At 45.8% G+C, this 17,699-nt stretch overlaps 2 protein-coding genes across 2 annotated transcripts in view; one reads left to right on the forward strand and one right to left on the reverse strand.

Annotated features, from left to right (window-relative positions):
• Positions 1 to 3,253: 3,253 nt before the first annotated feature.
• LOC146611557 (uncharacterized) lies at positions 3,254 to 4,643 on the reverse strand. The gene is made up of 5 exons (XM_085343446.1): positions 4,451 to 4,643; positions 3,847 to 3,908; positions 3,708 to 3,770; positions 3,564 to 3,623; positions 3,254 to 3,481 (listed from the first exon to the last, which is right to left on the reverse strand). Exons 1-5 carry the CDS (start codon positions 4,641 to 4,643, stop codon positions 3,254 to 3,256), a joined length of 606 nt encoding a protein of 201 aa, XP_085199572.1.
• A 3,900-nt stretch (positions 4,644 to 8,543) lies between these two features.
• The window catches only part of gabrr2a (gamma-aminobutyric acid type A receptor subunit rho2a), a 73,554-nt gene continuing 64,398 nt past the window's right edge, over positions 8,544 to 17,699 (forward strand). Inside the window, exon 1 of the mRNA XM_085343758.1 lies at positions 8,544 to 8,674. Within this exon, the coding sequence (XP_085199884.1) occupies positions 8,553 to 8,674 (122 nt within the window). The 5' untranslated portion in view covers positions 8,544 to 8,552. The remainder of the gene's footprint in view (positions 8,675 to 17,699) is intronic.

Genomic DNA, 17,699 nt, shown 5'->3' on the forward strand with positions numbered 1-17,699 from the left:
CACATAAAAGTTTGCCTCATCACTGAACAAAATCTTCTGCGTGAACTGAGGGTCCTGTTCCAAGTTTTGTTTTGCCCATTCTGCAAATTCTGTGCGCCGATCTGGGTCATCCTCGTTGAGATGCTGCAGTAGCTGGAGTTTGTAAGGGTGCCATTTGTGAGTAGCTAATATCCGCCGAAGGGATGTTCGACTAATGCCACTCTCCAGTGACATGCGGCGAGTGCTACGCTGTGAGCTCTTTGATGTGTTTGATGTGTCACATGACCCTCTTCCTATTGAAAAAACAAAAGTTGTATCCAAGATGGCCAACTCCTAAATGGCCACCATGGTCACCGCCCATCTTGAGGAGTTTGCCCCCTCACATATACTAATGTGCCACAAACAGGACTTTAATATCACCAACCATTCCCATTTTATTACGGTGTAGCCATATAAATGGCCCACCCTGTATATCATTCGGACAGTCTAAATTGGATGGAACTACTTCCTCTTCCGCCTTTCATAGTCATATGCGAAATACAGCTGTATAAATGCGTGGAAGCCCCTTGGCGTGTGCACTCAAAACAATGGCTGAGCGTAAACGCTCCTCCACACCCAGCGGAAGACCAGTTTAAAAGAAACTCTTTAACTATAGCACCTAGCTACGAAAATTGGGCTGCCCAGAATAATACATTCTATTTAAAATTTATAATAATAGTACATTTTATTTAAAAGCACCTTTCAAGACACACAAGGACACTTAACTGTCATGGCCAGTGTTTTTCCAGTCTTACTCCTCGTCCTCGGGCCGGAGTCAGAATCATCTCTTTAGGAGCGCACCTGGAGCTAATTAGCGCTGCAGCATTTAAGTCCAGCTGTGACAACAACTCTTCGTCAGAACGTCTGCTAACCAGTTTTAGTGTCGGCCCATTTTCTTGTCTAGTTGTATGCTCATGTTGCTACTGAACTTGTTTTTCTCCTGTGTCCAGTTGCACTTCCGGAATATTCATTTCATCGTTTGCAGTTACTCTTCACCCGGTCGCTGGACTTCACTGCATCCTTCCCCACCTTCGCTATGGTTTGAATACACTCAGTCACTCCGCCTGCCTACCTCCTTACTCACCAAGTAAGGCCTCTCAGGCCAAACTGCCACTACTCACACGGACCTTCTCTGAACTTACCTCCTCCTAGTGGAGAAAGAACTCAGCCTGGGTCTCTATTGTCTTGTGTAGTCTGGAAGATGAGTGGATGACGGGGTGGGTGTAGTTTTCTCTGTGGTGGGGTCGCGTGGGCTGTCCCGGGCTCTGTGGGGCCGGGCGGCGCTGCTGAACTGGGCCCCGGTCCGGATGGGCCTAGGCCCCCTTGCCCTGGTGGGTTGCAGAGTATGGGGGGTGCCTACTGGAGTCAGCGGGGGAGCTGGCCCCAGGGAGGGGCCACTTGCCTCTCCCTTCCTTCCTTCCCTCCCCATCTCCAGCTGCCTCCCTCTTCCCGCTCCACCACAATCACCCACACATGCAATATTACGTGCTGCACAATAATGTTTAATATTTATTGCTATACATCGTGATGGTGTTGTTTATTATATTGCTGTTTTTGTTTGCTTGTTTTCTCTCTTTTTTTCCCTCTCAACAGGTGATTCAGGTGATATATACAAAAATATGTATTTTTGCTATTAGCCCTAGTGTTAATACTGTCTGTGTTCTGGGCCCTGTTTCAGGAAGCCGGTTTAGTGGAAAAACTGAGTAAGTATACCCTGAGTTAACGAAAACTCTGGGTTTTCGGTTTCACAAAGCGAGTTCAGCTGAAGCCTCAGTGAGTCACTATGACGACACACGCCGTGAAGCTAACCTGCCCCCTAGCAGGTTTACTACAACTAACCCTGACTGACCCCGCCTCTTTGTCGGAAACCTGACAGCAGGAAGTGTCAGACATGGCGTGTCCCTTCCTTGAAGAGCCAGTAGATCGTGAAGCCCAAATTCTCCGCAGAGCTCTCCGCCGGGAGAGAGTGATCAGAGCGCGTATGGACATCTTATCATTACCTGATGATTTCCTGTGCGAACGTTACCGTGTCTCAGCACAATCAATAAGTTATTTGGATAACATCCTCAGGCCATATATTGCGCATGTGACACATCGCGGACATGCGCTCAGTCCATTACATATTCTTTGTACCGCACTCCGTTTCTTTGCAAACGGGAGCTTTCTGTACAATATCGGTGACGCTGAGCACGTTTCCAAGGCTACCGTCTGTCGGGCAGTCAGGAATGTTACAGTAGCACTGAAACGTCTCCTGCACTCGTTTGTGGTGTTCCCCGGTCACAGACCCACAAGATTCATCAAAGAGGGATTCCACAAAATTGCAGGTATCAGGATGAACAAAACTCAATGCATGATGTGGTGATACGTGAACTACCACTCAAATGGTACATAAATTTCCAGGGTTCCCAGGCGTGATTGGCTGTATAGATGGCACCCACATCCCAATCATTGCACCCTCAGCAAATGAAGGAGACTTTGTGAACAGGAAGTCCGTCCACAGCATCAATGTACAGGTACATAATTCCCTGTAGCATTTCACACCAACAAGTGATGGCATCATAGTAATGGATGCTAATATGTGTTCTCTGCACTGGGCAGATCATATGTGATGCTGCCAACATTATCACAAATGTGGAAGCCAAGTGGCCAGGCTCTGTACATGACTCACGAATCTTCCGGGAATGTACACTGAGCACAAAATTTGGACATGGTGGGTCGAAGTAACTGTGAAATATACAGAGACCAATTGCCACAGGGACGTTTGCACTGACATGTATTCTTCTGTCCTAGGAGAGTTCACTGGCCACCTGCTTGGTGATAGGGGGTACCCATGTCTACCCTATTTGCTCACCCCTTACCCTGACCCTGAACCGGGCCCACAGCAGCGTTATAATCTGGCCCATTGCAGGACACGGGCCAGAGTTGAAATGACCATCGGAATGCTCAAGGCCCGGTTCCAGTGCCTTCGTGGACTCAGGGTCACCCCAGAAAGGGCATGTGACATCATTGTGGCATGTGTGATCCTACACAACATTGCCACGATTAGAGGTGAACAGTGTCCAGCTGAACCAGACAACAGCAGTGATCCACACGATGAACATCCTGACCCACCCACGAACGTACAGGATGGAAGAGCAGTCAGAGACACCATATGCCACAACCATTTCCTGTGACCCGTCAACCCAACATGTTACAAAACAAATACACAGATACTGTGGTCAACTGCCTTTATTGGTCACCCTGTATGTCCTGTACACAAAGAATAAATGCGTATATTAGTATGTTGTACAAACACTGACATGATTCGTCCATCTATGATCACTCCACCCACCCTTAACTGTTGTTCCAGCAGTACAATCTCCAGCTTCGACTTTTGGATCTGCAGCTGGAGGTGCACCATTTCCATGTCGCACTTTCTTATCTTCCTGGCCAGATATGTCTTATACAGCTGCTTCACAGGGAGCTATTGCAACAAGGGACATAGCATTGGCATCCATAGTACATGCCTACTTAGGTTGGTTGTAAATCAGTGCTGAACAACCCACTGTGGAAAGGTTCGTTGTAGGAGTGGCTGGACCCTCTTCCTCTTCATTTCCAGCATCACTCTGCCGGGGACATAGTAAGTCCATGGTGTCATCATAGTACCACATTGTCGTCAGTTGTTATATTTTCCACTGTACACTGTATACCTCATAGTGTGGCTCTGTTGCGGCCTCCTCTGTAGCAGCTGTCACTGTTTCGTCATCATGTGCCTGTGGTGGAGACATTTAACAACATTGCTGTTCTACTGTTGACACATGTAGTCTGTGGAGTATTACGAGTACTCACAACTGCATGTCGGTCTGGCTCAACAGGGGGCTGCACCAGATGCAGTACACCATCACCGTCAACTGGAAGAATATGGGGTTCATACAGGTCACTCATGACTTATGTGGGCGCAAATGGCAATTACCAGACATACCAATCACCATACACCTCATTGTCAGTATGCTCTCAGAGACAACCGACACTGAGGGAAGGCAAAATCAGTAGGTGTCAGGGTGGAAACGCTTTTATGAGCTTTATGTTGCATTGAGGTATATGTTCATATGTTACACTTATTGGGAAAGGTACGGAATGCCTCTGGGAACAGGGAGCTCACCCTGTGGGAGGTTAACACACACACACGCATGTATGCAAAATTAAAGGACACTGCTATGCTCATAATAAAGACGTACCACTGCAGCTCGGTGTGTGTGAGTCTCTCCCTGGGCCCTCACCCGTGCAGCACGTTAACAGTTTCCAAGTGTCTCAGTGTTGTTTATTCACCTAACTGTTTGATGACTGTCATTCTCTGTCAGTAGGACAGTAACTTCACTACGACATAGTTCATTTTGGTCAAGGTGACTGTGCAGAATGGATGTATGCACGCCATGTATTGTTTTGGATTTACCCCTTATGTAGGCACTTGTGTCTTGTGGGGTTGTTGCCACAGAGGATGTCCCCGCAGAGATGCCTTCAGCCACAGGGCGCCCACTGTTTTGGCTGAGGGCCAACTGCTCAGCCTCTGTGGGTGGTGGTGGTGGAGGACCCCCACCTGTTTTTCGGGCCTCCGCTTTTTTTCTGTTGGCTGTGACGGCACACATTTGGGCATACAGAGTAGGCAAATGTGTACTTGTGATGTGCTCAGATAATTTCAATATGTGCTTACAGGTGGTATATTACTGTAGCCTCTAACTGCAATTGATTTACATAGGACACACAGACCAAGCACTATGGCTCATAATACAATTACACCTTACCTGTTTGGACTATGTTTTTATACTTCATTTTTACTTGCTGCCAGGAACGTTTGGGGCCTGTTGGGTTGCACCTGCGCTCACATCACATCACAAAATAAAATGTATAACATAATAAATAGAATGACATATGATAAAATAACGTGTTATATGGGTGGAAATCCCTAGATCAATGTTTAAATTAACACTCACGCATTGACTCTGTCGGCTATGTTTTGCCATGCATGCTCCCTTTCCTTTGCAGCTGCGGCTGTGTTACTTTTTTTCTGCATGATGTGCATGCTGTCGGCATATGCTGCCATCAGAATTTCCGCCTCGAGCGCTGTGAAATACGTCGACCGCGCCTTCTTTCCCTCCGTCTCCATGGTGACTCGCTTAATCTGTGCTCCACTGATCGGGGCTTTATGTATCCTCGTGCGCGTGCTTAACTTGGGGTTGTAGCAACTCCGCGTTGACTGAACTAATTGTTATCAGCCTTTCTGAAACCGAATATTCCGAGTTGGACAGTTCGGGGTTACTCAACCCTGCGTATCGTTTTTCACTCTGAGTTTTCTAAACCGGCTTCCTGAAACAGGGCCCTGCTCACACATTCTTGCTTACAACTGGAGGGTACTGTCACATCCGGTGTGGCAGACGTGTGACGTTTGTAGAAAGGACCCAAAATGCAGCAGCTCTGGTGCAGGTGAGTATTTATTGAACAGAGTAGATACAAACAGAAGTGGCGGGTGAACATGAAACTGGAAAACCTAAACTGGGCAAAACTAATAAAACAAACCAGAACGAAGATGCAGGGACGGAGGAAAGAGACGCAGGGAGACCGAGGGGAACAACAGAGACGAACCAGCAACTAACAGAGGCAGACACGAGGTTTGAATACACAGAAGGATAATGAGGGAATGAGACACAAAAGGAGGGCACAGCTGGGAGTAATCCGACCTGACGAGACAGGGGAAAAGTAAACTGAACACCCTGAGATCAGACACGGATCTTCAAAGTAAAACAGGAAACACATACACGTAATGACATAACACACAACCTTAACACAGACCGGGGGACACAGAACATAAGAGCATGAACCATGAAACAGAAGAGTACAAACACCCAAGGTAACCAAAACCACAGAATAATAATAAACTGAAACATAAACACGGAGTCACAGACTCTGGATCATGACAGGTACGTCGTAGTATTTCGGGTTTTGTATTGTCGCTTCCCTGTATATAGCCCTGCCCCTTAGTGTTCAAGTGTGTAGTTGTTTCACCCAGTGTTGTGTATAGCCACTGTCTCACGCACATTGTATTAAAACACTTAAGAATAGAATAAAATCCATAATAGAATGACAAAATAAAGAATAAAAACAAAAAAGCACAAGATGAAATAAACAAACAATAGGTTCACAATGAATATGCGGATTTGAACAGATCGGTTTTGAGTTGGGATTTAAACTGGGAGAGAGAACCAGTGTTTCTTGTATGAATCCACATACATCTCCTTCAGCAGTCATATTTCCACACTTCCTCTGCTCACACACGCTCCTCTTCTGCCACTCACACTTTCGCTCCTCTCAAGCCAGTTCACACTGCTGCACTCAGGGATCCACGGAAAGGTTCACAGACAAGTCTGGGGAATGTATATACAGAAACAAGTATTAATATGAGCCAGAAATACACAACGTGCCAGGGCTGCACAAACTCACAGTGTTCAGTGATCCAATAATGAGACGCTCTGAGCCACAGACTCAAATAGTGGGTGAGGAGACAGGACTAATCAGCAGCAGGTGGTGGCAATCAGAGCAGGTATGTGGGCCAAGGGCGGGGACCCCAATAATAATAATAAATTACACACCGGTTTATTATTAATTTTAGTGACCTCTAAAATTAATAATTTTAATAATTAATAATTGATTTAACCAGGTGTCATTACTGATGAGGCGGATTATAATTTTACAGAAGTTACATTTATTTTTAACAAGCAGTTACCGGGTTCCCTCAGTGTCGCCTGCTCTGGTCCCTGGAAGACAATTGACTGTGGTTGCTAGTATCTGTAGAATCACGTCTCAAATTAGAATCGCCAATAATCCAGAGTTTGTTCCGCTTAGTGGGTAAAAATGATTCAAGCCATGTTGGTGGCGTACCAGGGGCTTCTGTTTAGGACTATGCTTCCTCCTGACTGTCACCCAACAATCCTGTTTACCAGCCGCTTGGGACAACCTGCTGGGTGAGAACTAATGGTGGCTATGCTACATGCAGCCGTACCATCTATAGGGGCCTTGTTAGCTACAGTGGCGTGGAGCCAGGTCTCCAGTTCAGCATTCCTGGACTACAGAGTTGTAAACAGGCTGCATTTATGACAAATATCATTATTATTAAAGGAGGCCAATGAGTAGCTAAACATATGACACACTAAGAAGCAGGACAGTGCAGGAGGGACAGGTGAAGAAGCCATGCTGCTAGCGAGTCGGCTACAAACTAAACTAAGCTGACAAATCTCTAAAGACACAGTGATAAATACTGTGAAACAACTAGTGGGTGATTCAGGAGAGAATGCACTTTGGATAAAGCATGTGACGATCACACAATGAAATAAGATGTTATCTGTGAGTTTTTCCTTAAAAAACACCACTGTGTGTTGTAACAGGAACAGGAAGTGATGCTCTAAGGCAGAGAGAGCCAATCCCACGTGAGAGCCTAAAATAAGTGGACTTATCAGTACTGATTTGTTAGTCTATTTTTTGTATGTATGATTGGTCCTAAAGACATACTGTTTACTATTATTCATACAAATATATGTTGGCTTTGTCATAGGAGTAGAATTTTGATGGAGCTCCATGTGCAGCATACCCATATGGAAAAGAAATAGTAAAAGCTTACATGATTTACTCATGAAAGTGGCCACTTTCTCATTACTTTCATATATTGTTTTAGGAAGTATCCAAAACATACAAGTTTCATATAATTTTTCAAGGGATCTTATATCTGTTTTCACTCTTATCATACAAGTTTCACACAAGGCAGATACAAACTTTATAAGATTTATATATATCTTTTCCATATGGGTATAAATGGTCTCCTGCTAAGTACAGCTGCAAATCACACCAACATAAGATATCATGTGACTTGGTGGATATTTCTGCCCAGATCCCCAGAAATGCTTCAGCCAGCGCTGCATTGAATGGTTGCATTTAAAATGTTCCAACATGCCTCTGAGCTGGGTGAAACGTGATTCCTGTGATGAGGTTTTTATTTATTTTTTATTTAGAGGGGGTTATAATCTGGCTCTCTTGTGTCATACCAAGCAGCATAATCTCTCTCTCGCTCTGTGTGTGTGTGTGTCTGTGTGTGTGTGTGTGCGCGCGCGAACTGTCTTTGTGAGAACCATCTTGACGTTTGTGGTGGACCTTTTAAGAACGGCAGAAAGTAATGTTTAAGGTTGGAGTTAGCATAGATACAGGGAATTCATTATCTGTCAGTCCTCACAGTGGCAGTCTTACTTGTATGTGTGTGTTTCCTCTCGGTGCATGCAGGCTGCAGATGTTCCTCTCGCGCTCTCTCGCTCGCGGGAAATAAGTGCAGGCAGAGTGCAGGATCACACACAGACACGTTCCTCTCCAGCTGCCTCGTGAGGCAGAGTGTGATGCCATGAGCGAGACAACGTCCATCCTCTGCTGACAACCATGAGCAACCGACTGATTCCTGCTGTAATGAACCGTCTGAAAAGGACTTTTAAGGGACTCGCCGGTAGATTCACGCAGTCAAGATGCGTTATTTGACCAAATCTCTGATTTTATTTCTATATTTTGCCATTACCGGGGAATGTTATAAGCACGGTCACCGGGTGCGAAGGTGGGCCGGTACTGGGGAGACCCCAAAGCATGGCACGTAAGTGAAAAATACAGAGACAATCAAAGCACGATTAACACGTGGAAATGTGGGTGACTCATCTTAGTAAATTATACGTTTAACAAAACTGTTTATGTCACAAACAAATGTGTTAGTTATCTTACATTAGATATGATGGTTAATGTAGATGCTAAAGATTAATGGATGGCGTGTGATGTTAGAAATATTTAATCTAAGGCGACATTAACCACAGCTGCTCTACCTAAAATCAGTTGAAATCGTTTAGCAAAGAATGGTGTTGATCAAAATGGTGTAGAGGCGTTTGAGTTGAAATTAAAGGTTTTGTCGTTGATTTATTTTAGATGTAAATAGTGTTTTTTAAAATCCCTGAACTTTGTGCACTGCATCAATAAGGTGTGGTCAGAGCTGAATGTCAGTGTGATTATATCTCCTGCTTATGATTATTAATCATTGTACTGGTTATTTTGATTATTTATGACTATTTATTCTTATATATGGCTTAACAGCAATCTATGGACTGCGCTGACTATCAAAGTGCGCTACCAAACGTGTGTTCGCTGAATAATGCTCTTAATAGAAATTTCAGAATTAGAGACTTGTTCAAGGATGCACTGAGAGGTCGTCAGAGACCTCTAAAGAAGAAAAGCATCTGTAACTTGTTGAATTGCATAAAACAGCAAACAGACTTCTGTGTTAATGAGAAGTGGTGTAAGAGCAGAAGTAATATAGTGCACATGGTGTGATATTGATATATGGTTGCAGGAAATAATTTACAATACTTTAACATTTTCTATATTTCAGCAAAAATATAACCAAAACATCATCAGAGTTTTATACAGATGCTAAAAGCCAATGCAGAGATCCTAGTTGGATAAAATACATGACAATATTGAAATTGGACTGGTTCTTATGTCCTGCTTTTTGCCTTGCTTGACCATTCGTTATTCCATTATATGTGCTTTATATATATTACATCCATTAATACAAGCATCTTTTTCTATGCCTGAGTGCTTTCTGTATAGCATTCACAGACATTGTGGGGTGGCTGTAGCTCAGGTGGTAGAGCAGGTCACCTACTCACCGGACGATTGGTGGTTCGATCCCAGGCTCCTCCAGTCTACATACCAAATATCCTTGGCGTGTAACCCCATGTTGCTCTCCGATGCATCCATTGGAGTGTGAATGCAAGTGAATGTTGGATAGAAGCACTAAAAACCTTAGATAAAGTGCTTGTGTGAGCAATGGGTATGATTGGGTGAATGCACGAGTTGAGTGCGCTCAGTGAGAGTAGAAAAGCGCTATATAAGAACCAGTCCATTTACCATTTATATTCTATCTGAGAGCAACTTGGGGGTTTTGGTAGCTTGCCCGAAGACACGTTGGCATGTAGACTGGAGCAGGAATCAAACCACCAATATTCCAACTAGCAGATGACCTGCTCTAGCTCCTGAGCCACAGCCATCCGATCTATCAATGGCCATGATTAGTGCCTCTTTGCTGTCTTTCAGTCCAGCCACTGGTAGGACTTCTGGATGTCAGCCACTTCCTCTATCTGCCAGTGGTACATACCATGCAGGGGTCTATCCTTTCATGATGTGTTACGTCCCCACATGAAAGCTAGGCGAAGAGGGTGGGGGACAGTAACAGTTGGATCTGGGTTGAAATGAAAAGAACGCCAGGCAGAGGTATTTAACACAAAATATCTTTATTATAATCAATTACCTCAATATTCATATAAACAATAACAACAAAAAGAGACAGCAACGCTGCTTTAATGATAAATCAGACAAGCCAACCCAATGAGATGGTGACCACTTCAACAAAGAAAACAACTATAAGGCTTCAACAGAAAAAGACAGCAACGCTGCTCTTGGCAATAACCAGGCAGGCCAAACAAAATAATGGAGGCCGCCGTCACCTAAGTGAAACCACTGCTCAGTTAAGAGCTACTCACAAAGAGCCACGCACGGTGGGGCTGGTCACACACACAGCAGGCCTTTTCCACACCTAGACCAGACTCACACACTGACCAGCACAGAGGAAATCCACCAGAAGCCTCTCCCACATCCACACTGCTCTTCTCCAGCTTGTATCACCTCTGAGGGTAATTGGTGGTAAACGAGGGCAGATGAGCAGCAGGCGTGTCCTAAAAGAGAAGGCAGGGGCAGAGAGAGGAGGAGGCGGAGAAAAAACACCACACCCACACAAGGGCAGTTTCAGGAGGCCTGGCTAGGGCTGTAAGACCCCCTCCCATAAATACAAACCAGTGGTTTGTCACAGAATGTCCTACACAAATCTTAAATCTCTCACCTACCATGCACCATAATAATGGTTAGGCATACCCTGCCAAATCTGCCAAGACCTTTTTGATGGGTTGAAAACACTGAATGGGGTTGGCTCAAGTCCCTCAACATAGTGTCCCAAGTGACAGCCAGAAGTTTTTTGAGCCATCACATATGGAGAACCCGTCAGGCAGCTAGAAGGCCTTACAGCAACACTTCTCTGACGCTTCTTCGCTGGGTCATGGCGAAAGGCATGCTGGTTAGCCAGAGGTGCAGGTTGGAATGGTTGTGTCGCACACAATCTGTCACACTGTAGGTCATCTGGACGATGATCAACAGGTGGCAGCTCAGAATTAGTCGACCTCTGACATTCACCAAATGACACCACTGAGCAATTATGCTCCCAATTGTTGCCTATGACTGGCAACCTTGTCTGTTTGTGAACCACAGTTCACTCTTTTGAAAGCAGATCGATTTTGCTTTGAGTTGGCTTTTGAACAGTGAGCAATCAGGTGGCCAGGTTTGTGGCAAAAGAAACAGAGCTTTATTCTGGATCTTGAAACCATGCCAGCATTAGCTTTGTTAGCAGGCACACTCCTAGCCCTCGAGACTGACTGTTTCTGTTTGTAGGTCTTACAATTTGCTACTAAATGGCCAGATTTAAAAGAGTAAAAACATTTTCGGTCTGACCTGGGACAAGGCACAGGCACCTCCCCCCTTGTGCCTTGCTCACCACTAGCACTGCTAGCCTTCGCTAGTGTGTCGTGTCGCTCTTGCTTAATGATACTGGCTTTATGGACGAGTGCGAACTCGTCAGCCAGTGTGGAGACCTGCTGCAAAGTGGAGACTTTCTGTTCATTCAGATATACTGCCATCCGCTCGGAGATGCAATTTTTAAATTCCTCAATGAGAATTAGCTCCCGTACCGAAACTAGGTCTGCAGCTTTACAGGCCATACACCATCGGTCAAAGAGGACACTCTTTTCCCTCACGAAATCCAGGAAGGATTGACCCTGCACCTTTTTCAACCCCCGAAATCGCTGCCTATAAGCCTCGGGGACTAGTTCGTAGGCTAGCAGGATAGCACCTTTCAGTTTGTCGTAATCCAAACTGCACTCAGCGGACAACGAGGAACATACTTCCTGTGCCTTGCCCACCAGCTTGCACTACAGCAGGATGGCCCACGCATCCCGCGGCCAACGCAAGGCTGTTGCTATCCGCTCAAATGATTCAAAATAAATCTCCACCTCAGTGTCACGAAATACAGGGACCAGACGACTATTCCTTCCTACATCAAACTGTACCTCTGTCTGTGACAGCGAAGCCGCCACAGGAGGGGAGGAGGCCTGCTGGAGTTTCAGCTGTCGCAGCTTGACCTTAGTCTCCGCCTCCACCTTCTTCAGCTCAACCTCCCTAGCCCTAGCCAGTTCCACATCCAAACGCCTAAGCTCTAACTCCCTTCTCAGCTGGAACTCTCTCTCACGCTCCTCCTTTTCCAGCTGGAGACGAGCCAGGCGGACTTTGAGCCTAGCATCCTTCTTAAAACCCTCTGATGACTGGGTGGAGAGCGGATCAAAACGGGGCAGCGTCATTGGCCCACCCTCGGGCAGCCCCTGGCCCACAGGTGTACACACTGACGTTTCTACGACCTGGCTTGGAACATGAGGCGCTGCACTTGGTCCATCCGGACCGGGTGTGCTCGGTGGTTCTTGCATTACAACCACCCTCTTCTCCAACAACCCAGACACCAGAGCGGCCTTCAGCTCCGCTTTGCGTAGACCAGTGGAGACACTGATCCTGTAATATGTTGCCACCTCATGCAGATCCCTTGTCTTCCTCTTCTTTATTGGGTTTCTGCTGCCTGAAGCATTCATTGAGCGCACAGTCAGTTGGAGCCATCTTGCTGATATATTCTTGGATGTTTGTCTCATCCTGGACTGTGGTACTGACACTCACCAGTCCCTAGCCTCCTTTCTTTCGCTTAGCATACAGCTTTGGGGTGCTGGACTTGGGTCAGAAGCTACTTGTAGCTGTCCTCTGTGTCTGCAATGTTGCCATCTGGCGGTTCAATCCCCTCAGATCTGACTATGTTCCCTCTCTTTGTTATCATCCAACAACACTTCTCCAGTCCAAATGACATTCCGATGCCAATTCCTTTCTGTGCCCCACTCATGTTTTGAGCCATATGCCTATTCATCTTAGCTGCTATGATGCCTGACAGGAGCTTCCATGTGGTGCTGAGGCAGGTTATTGGATGGTAGTTGGATGGGACTGGTCCCTTATGGGGGTCCTTAGGGATCAACACTGTCTGGCCTTTGGTTAGCTATTCCGAGTGTGTCTCATTGACTAGCAGCTGGTTCATTTACAGTGGGGCAAAAAAGTATTTAGTCAGCCACCGATTGTGCAAGTTCCCCCACCTAAAATGATGACAGAGGTCAGTAATTTGCACCAGAGGTACACTTCAACTGTGAGAGACAGAATGTGAAAAAAAAATCCATGAATCCACATGGTAGGATTTGTAAAGAATTTATTCGTAAATCAGGGTGGAAAATAAGTATTTGGTCAATAACAAAAATACAACTCAATACTTTGTAACATAACCTTTGTTGGCAATAACAGAGGTCAAACGTTTACTATAGGTCTTTAGCAGGTTTGCACACACAGTAGCTGGTATTTTGGCCCATTCCTCCATGCAGATCTTCTCGAGAGCAGTGATGTTTTGGGGCTGTCGCCGAGCAACACGGACTTTCAACTCCCGCCACAGATTTTCTATGGGGTTGAGGTCTGGAGACTGGCTAGGCCACTCCAGGACTTTCAAATGCTTCTTACGGAGCCACTCCTTTGTTGCCCGGGCGGTGTGTTTTGGATCATTGTCATGTTGGAAGACACAGCCTCGTTTCATCTTCAAAGTTCTCACTGATGGAAGGAGGTTTTGGCTCAAAATCTCACGATACATGGCCCCATTCATTCTGTCCTTAACACGGATCAGTCGTCCTGTCCCCTTGGCAGAAAAACAGCCCCATAGCATGATGTTTCCACCCCCATGCTTCACAGTAGGTATGGTGTTCTTGGGATGCAACTCAGTATTCTTCTTCCTCCAAACACGACGAGTTGAGTTTATACCAAAAAGTTCTACTTTGGTTTCATCTGACCACATGACATTCTCCCAATCCTCTGCTGTATCATCCATGTGCTCTCTGGCAAACTTCAGACGGGCCTGGACATGCACTGGCTTCAGCAGCGGAACACGTCTGGCACTGCGGGATTTGATTCCCTGCCGTTGTAGTGTGTTACTGATGGTGACCTTTGTTACTTTGGTCCCAGCTCTCTGCAGGTCATTCACCAGGTCCCCCCGTGTGGTTCTGGGATCTTTGCTCACCGTTCTCATGATCATTTTGACCCCACGGGATGAGATCTTGCGTGGAGCCCCAGATCGAGGGAGATTATCAGTGGTCTTGTATGTCTTCCATTTTCTGATGATTGCTCCCACAGTTGATTTTTTCACACCAAGCTGCTTGCCTATTGTAGATTCACTCTTCCCAGTCTGGTGCAGGTCTACAATACTTTTCCTGGTGTCCTTCGAAAGCTCTTTGGTCTTGGCCATGGCGGAGTTTGGAGTCTGACTGTTTGAGGCTGTGGACAGGTGTCTTTTATACAGATGATGAGTTCAAACAGGTGCCATTCATACAGGTAACGAGTGGGGGACAGAAAAGCTTCTTACAGAAGACGTTACAGGTCTGTGAGAGCCAGAGATTTTCCTTGTTTGAGGTGACCAAATACTTATTTTCCACCCTAATTTACGAATAAATTCTTTACAAATCCTACCATGTGGATTCATGGATTTTTTTTTCACATTCTGTCTCTCACAGTTGAAGTGTACCTCTGGTGCAAATTACTGACCTCTGACATCATTTTAAGTGGGGGAACTTGTACAATCGGTGGCTGACTAAATACTTTTTTGCCCCACTGTATGCTGCCAGATGCTCGTGGCAGTCTGCTTCTTCTGTCAGTAGGCGTGAACCATATCGGGGCCTGGTGCTGTCCAACTCTTCATACTGGAGACCCTTTCTTGATATCTGCCTCTGTGATGGTTACTGGACCTTGTTCAGGGAGGTTGCTGTGGTGTCCTCTTAGATCCACTACCCACTGAGCATTGCTGTTGTGGGTTGTGTTCTTTTCCTATATGCTCTTCCAGTATTGCTCCATGATGATATCTCCCCCCTGTCATCCTGGCTCCCACTTGCCGTTGCATGTGTATTGTACCTCATCAATCTCTAGCTGTGAGAGCAGTCCCTTCCTCTGAATGCTGGAACACTGAGCTTCTAGTTGATTTGCCGTCAATGTGGATGTTGGGCATCAAAGATTCTATAGTCCCCTCATCCTATTCATGTAACCCCTTTTGCTGGGGTTACTTGTGTAGTAGTATTCCAACAGCACCCTATTTTCATGTCTTGCCCACCGATGCCTTCGTATTCCAGTAGCTCACTTCTCATCAGGGTGCCCTGGTTCCTCAACACCTGAGCTTGTTGATCTGGTCGACATCCGAGCCAGTATGACTTCATATTTATCTCTCTCGCTCATGGCTGCCACAGGCTTGGTTAGTATGGGGGTCTAGCCTAGGATCCTTACTGGATACAGACGCCCCAGACAGGAATCAAACTTGCCCTACCGCACGCAGCTGAAAGAAAAACAGCACCCAAGAGCCATCAGAGCCCTTGGTTATGACCCAGATCCAGGTTATGACCAAAGTCCCCGGTCAAGCCCCCCACGAAACCAACCCTTAGTTAACCCTATAAAAGCCTTAAAATAAATAAGCTCTAGTATCCCATCCCACGTTTAGAGTCACCTCTGCTTGCTGCAGGTTTCACTGCAGTAGAAAGTGGGATGGCTGCTGTCAGCCGTTCTTTCACTCCACCTGAGCTCACTGTTTTTATAATGGCTCCACCTCTTTCCAGTGTGTGTGTGTGTGTGTGTAGACAGACTCAGGCTCCATCTTAAACCATGACAGCCTCATCCTCTCTGCTACTGTTGTGTTATTAGTGTTTTGTTTAAAACTGGGCGGTTGTTTGGGCCTAATGTAGTTTTATTTGCATGTTGTTCCTAAGTACAGTCAGGGAAAAAATTATTTGAACCCCAGCTGGTAAGTTTATTTGAACAGTGAGAGACAGAACAATAACAAAAAAATCCAGAAAAATGCATTTCAAAAAAGTCATAAATTAATTTGCATTTTCATGATAGAAATAAGTATTTGCTCCCTTTGCAAAACGTGCTTTAGTACTTGTTGGCAAAACTTTTGTTGGCAGTCACAGAGGTCAGATGTGTCTTGTATTTGCCCAGAAGTTTTTCACACATCTCAGGGGAAATTTTGCCCCATTCCTTTTTGCACATCCTCTCCAAGTCCATGTTTCGTGGCTGTTGTTTGGCAAGTTCAAGTTCAAATTTTATTCGCCACATGCAGTGGCAGGTTGCCCTGCAGTGGAATGAACCCGCCCCCTGACCTTACACACACAACACAGACATCACATGGGAATACAAGTCAGAGAACAGTTGCATTACAGAAAAAAAACACTGAAATATACACTACAATGGGAAAGTACAAGAGGAAAAAAAGAGACCTCTACTCATGCTGGGCTATAGAGGACAGCATGAGAACAGGAAACAAAAAAACTCCTCTGCACAGAAAGCACTTAAATGTCCACAGTACAACATTATAGAGAGCACGTGACCAGCAACAGGGTTGGGTAGGGGATAAGGAGTAATCCCAGGCAACACAGCAGCCATCCTGTCACTGCGCCGACTCTCCAGCGCAGGCCCAGACCCGCCTCGTGTTCCCAGGAGGCAACAAGCATCGAAGGCATTGGAAGGGAAGGGGGGATGTGTGAGTGCTTATCAGTGTAAATGTATGTGTGTGTGTGTCCATAGTTCAGCTGAGAAAGTGTCCTCCGCCCTATCATGCTAAGTAAACAGTCTTCCAGCCAAACCAGGTGGCCTTGCATAGAGTGGGAAGAACAGTCTAAACACAGTCGTTACCAGGGAGTTTTTGTTCGACTCCAGGCTTGAGCCCACAGCTGGCGCCGAGGGGGTATCCGCATTTGATGTTGATGTTGTTGATGTTGTTGATTTTTCTTTTATGCGAGCAGCTCATGAGAATTTCAAAGCTGTTCTTTAACACTCCGACACTGGTCTCTCAATCTCCCGTTGGAGAACCGCGAGCTACCAAACTTGCGGTCCGTGGTCTTGTCATTCTTGTGCTCAGAGAGCCGATTCTGAGAACTCACGACTGCAGTGAGCTGTTCCACGATGTAATCCAACTTTCGCTCAGAGATGTTATTCTGAGCTGACTTTTCCTTGATGTAACCCAATATACAACTCGAACCTTTAGCTCCCTCCACAGATTTTCTATTGGATTAAGGTCTGGAGACTGACTAGGCCACTCCAAGACCTTGATATGCTTCTTCTTGAGCCAATTCATTGTTGCCTTCGCCATGTGTTTTGGATCATTGTCATGCTGGAATACACCACCCACGACCCATTTTCAATGCCCTGGCTGAAGAAGGAAGTTCTCACCCAAGATGTAATGGTACATGGCCCCATCCATCCTCCCTTTTATGCGGTGCAGTTTTCCTGTCCCCGTGGCAGAAAAACACCCCCAAAGTATAATTTTCCACCTTCGTGTTTGAGGCTGGGGATGGTGTTCTTGAAATTATAGGCAGCATTCCTCCTCCTACAAACATGGCAAGTTGAGTTGATGCCTATCATCA

This window comes from Diplotaxodon limnothrissa, linkage group LG19 (genome assembly GCF_057381915.1).
Source record: "Diplotaxodon limnothrissa isolate DT_005_m linkage group LG19, D_limnothrissa_male_GT1.1, whole genome shotgun sequence".
Classification (NCBI taxonomy): domain Eukaryota; kingdom Metazoa; phylum Chordata; class Actinopteri; order Cichliformes; family Cichlidae; genus Diplotaxodon; species Diplotaxodon limnothrissa.

Bases quoted from the DNA above. Each gene is read 5' to 3' on its own strand.
- LOC146611557 (XM_085343446.1), bottom strand. From the start codon at position 4,643: ATGTGTGCCGTCACAGCCAACAGAAAAAAAGCGGAGGCCCGAAAAACA. The intron at 3,624-3,707 runs GTATACAGTGTA...TGTCCCCGGCAG, and splicing joins CAACAGAGCCACACTATGAG to AGTGATGCTGGAAATGAAGA. The intron at 3,482-3,563 runs GTGGGTTGTTCA...TTGTTGCAATAG, and splicing joins CTACAACGAACCTTTCCACA to CTCCCTGTGAAGCAGCTGTA.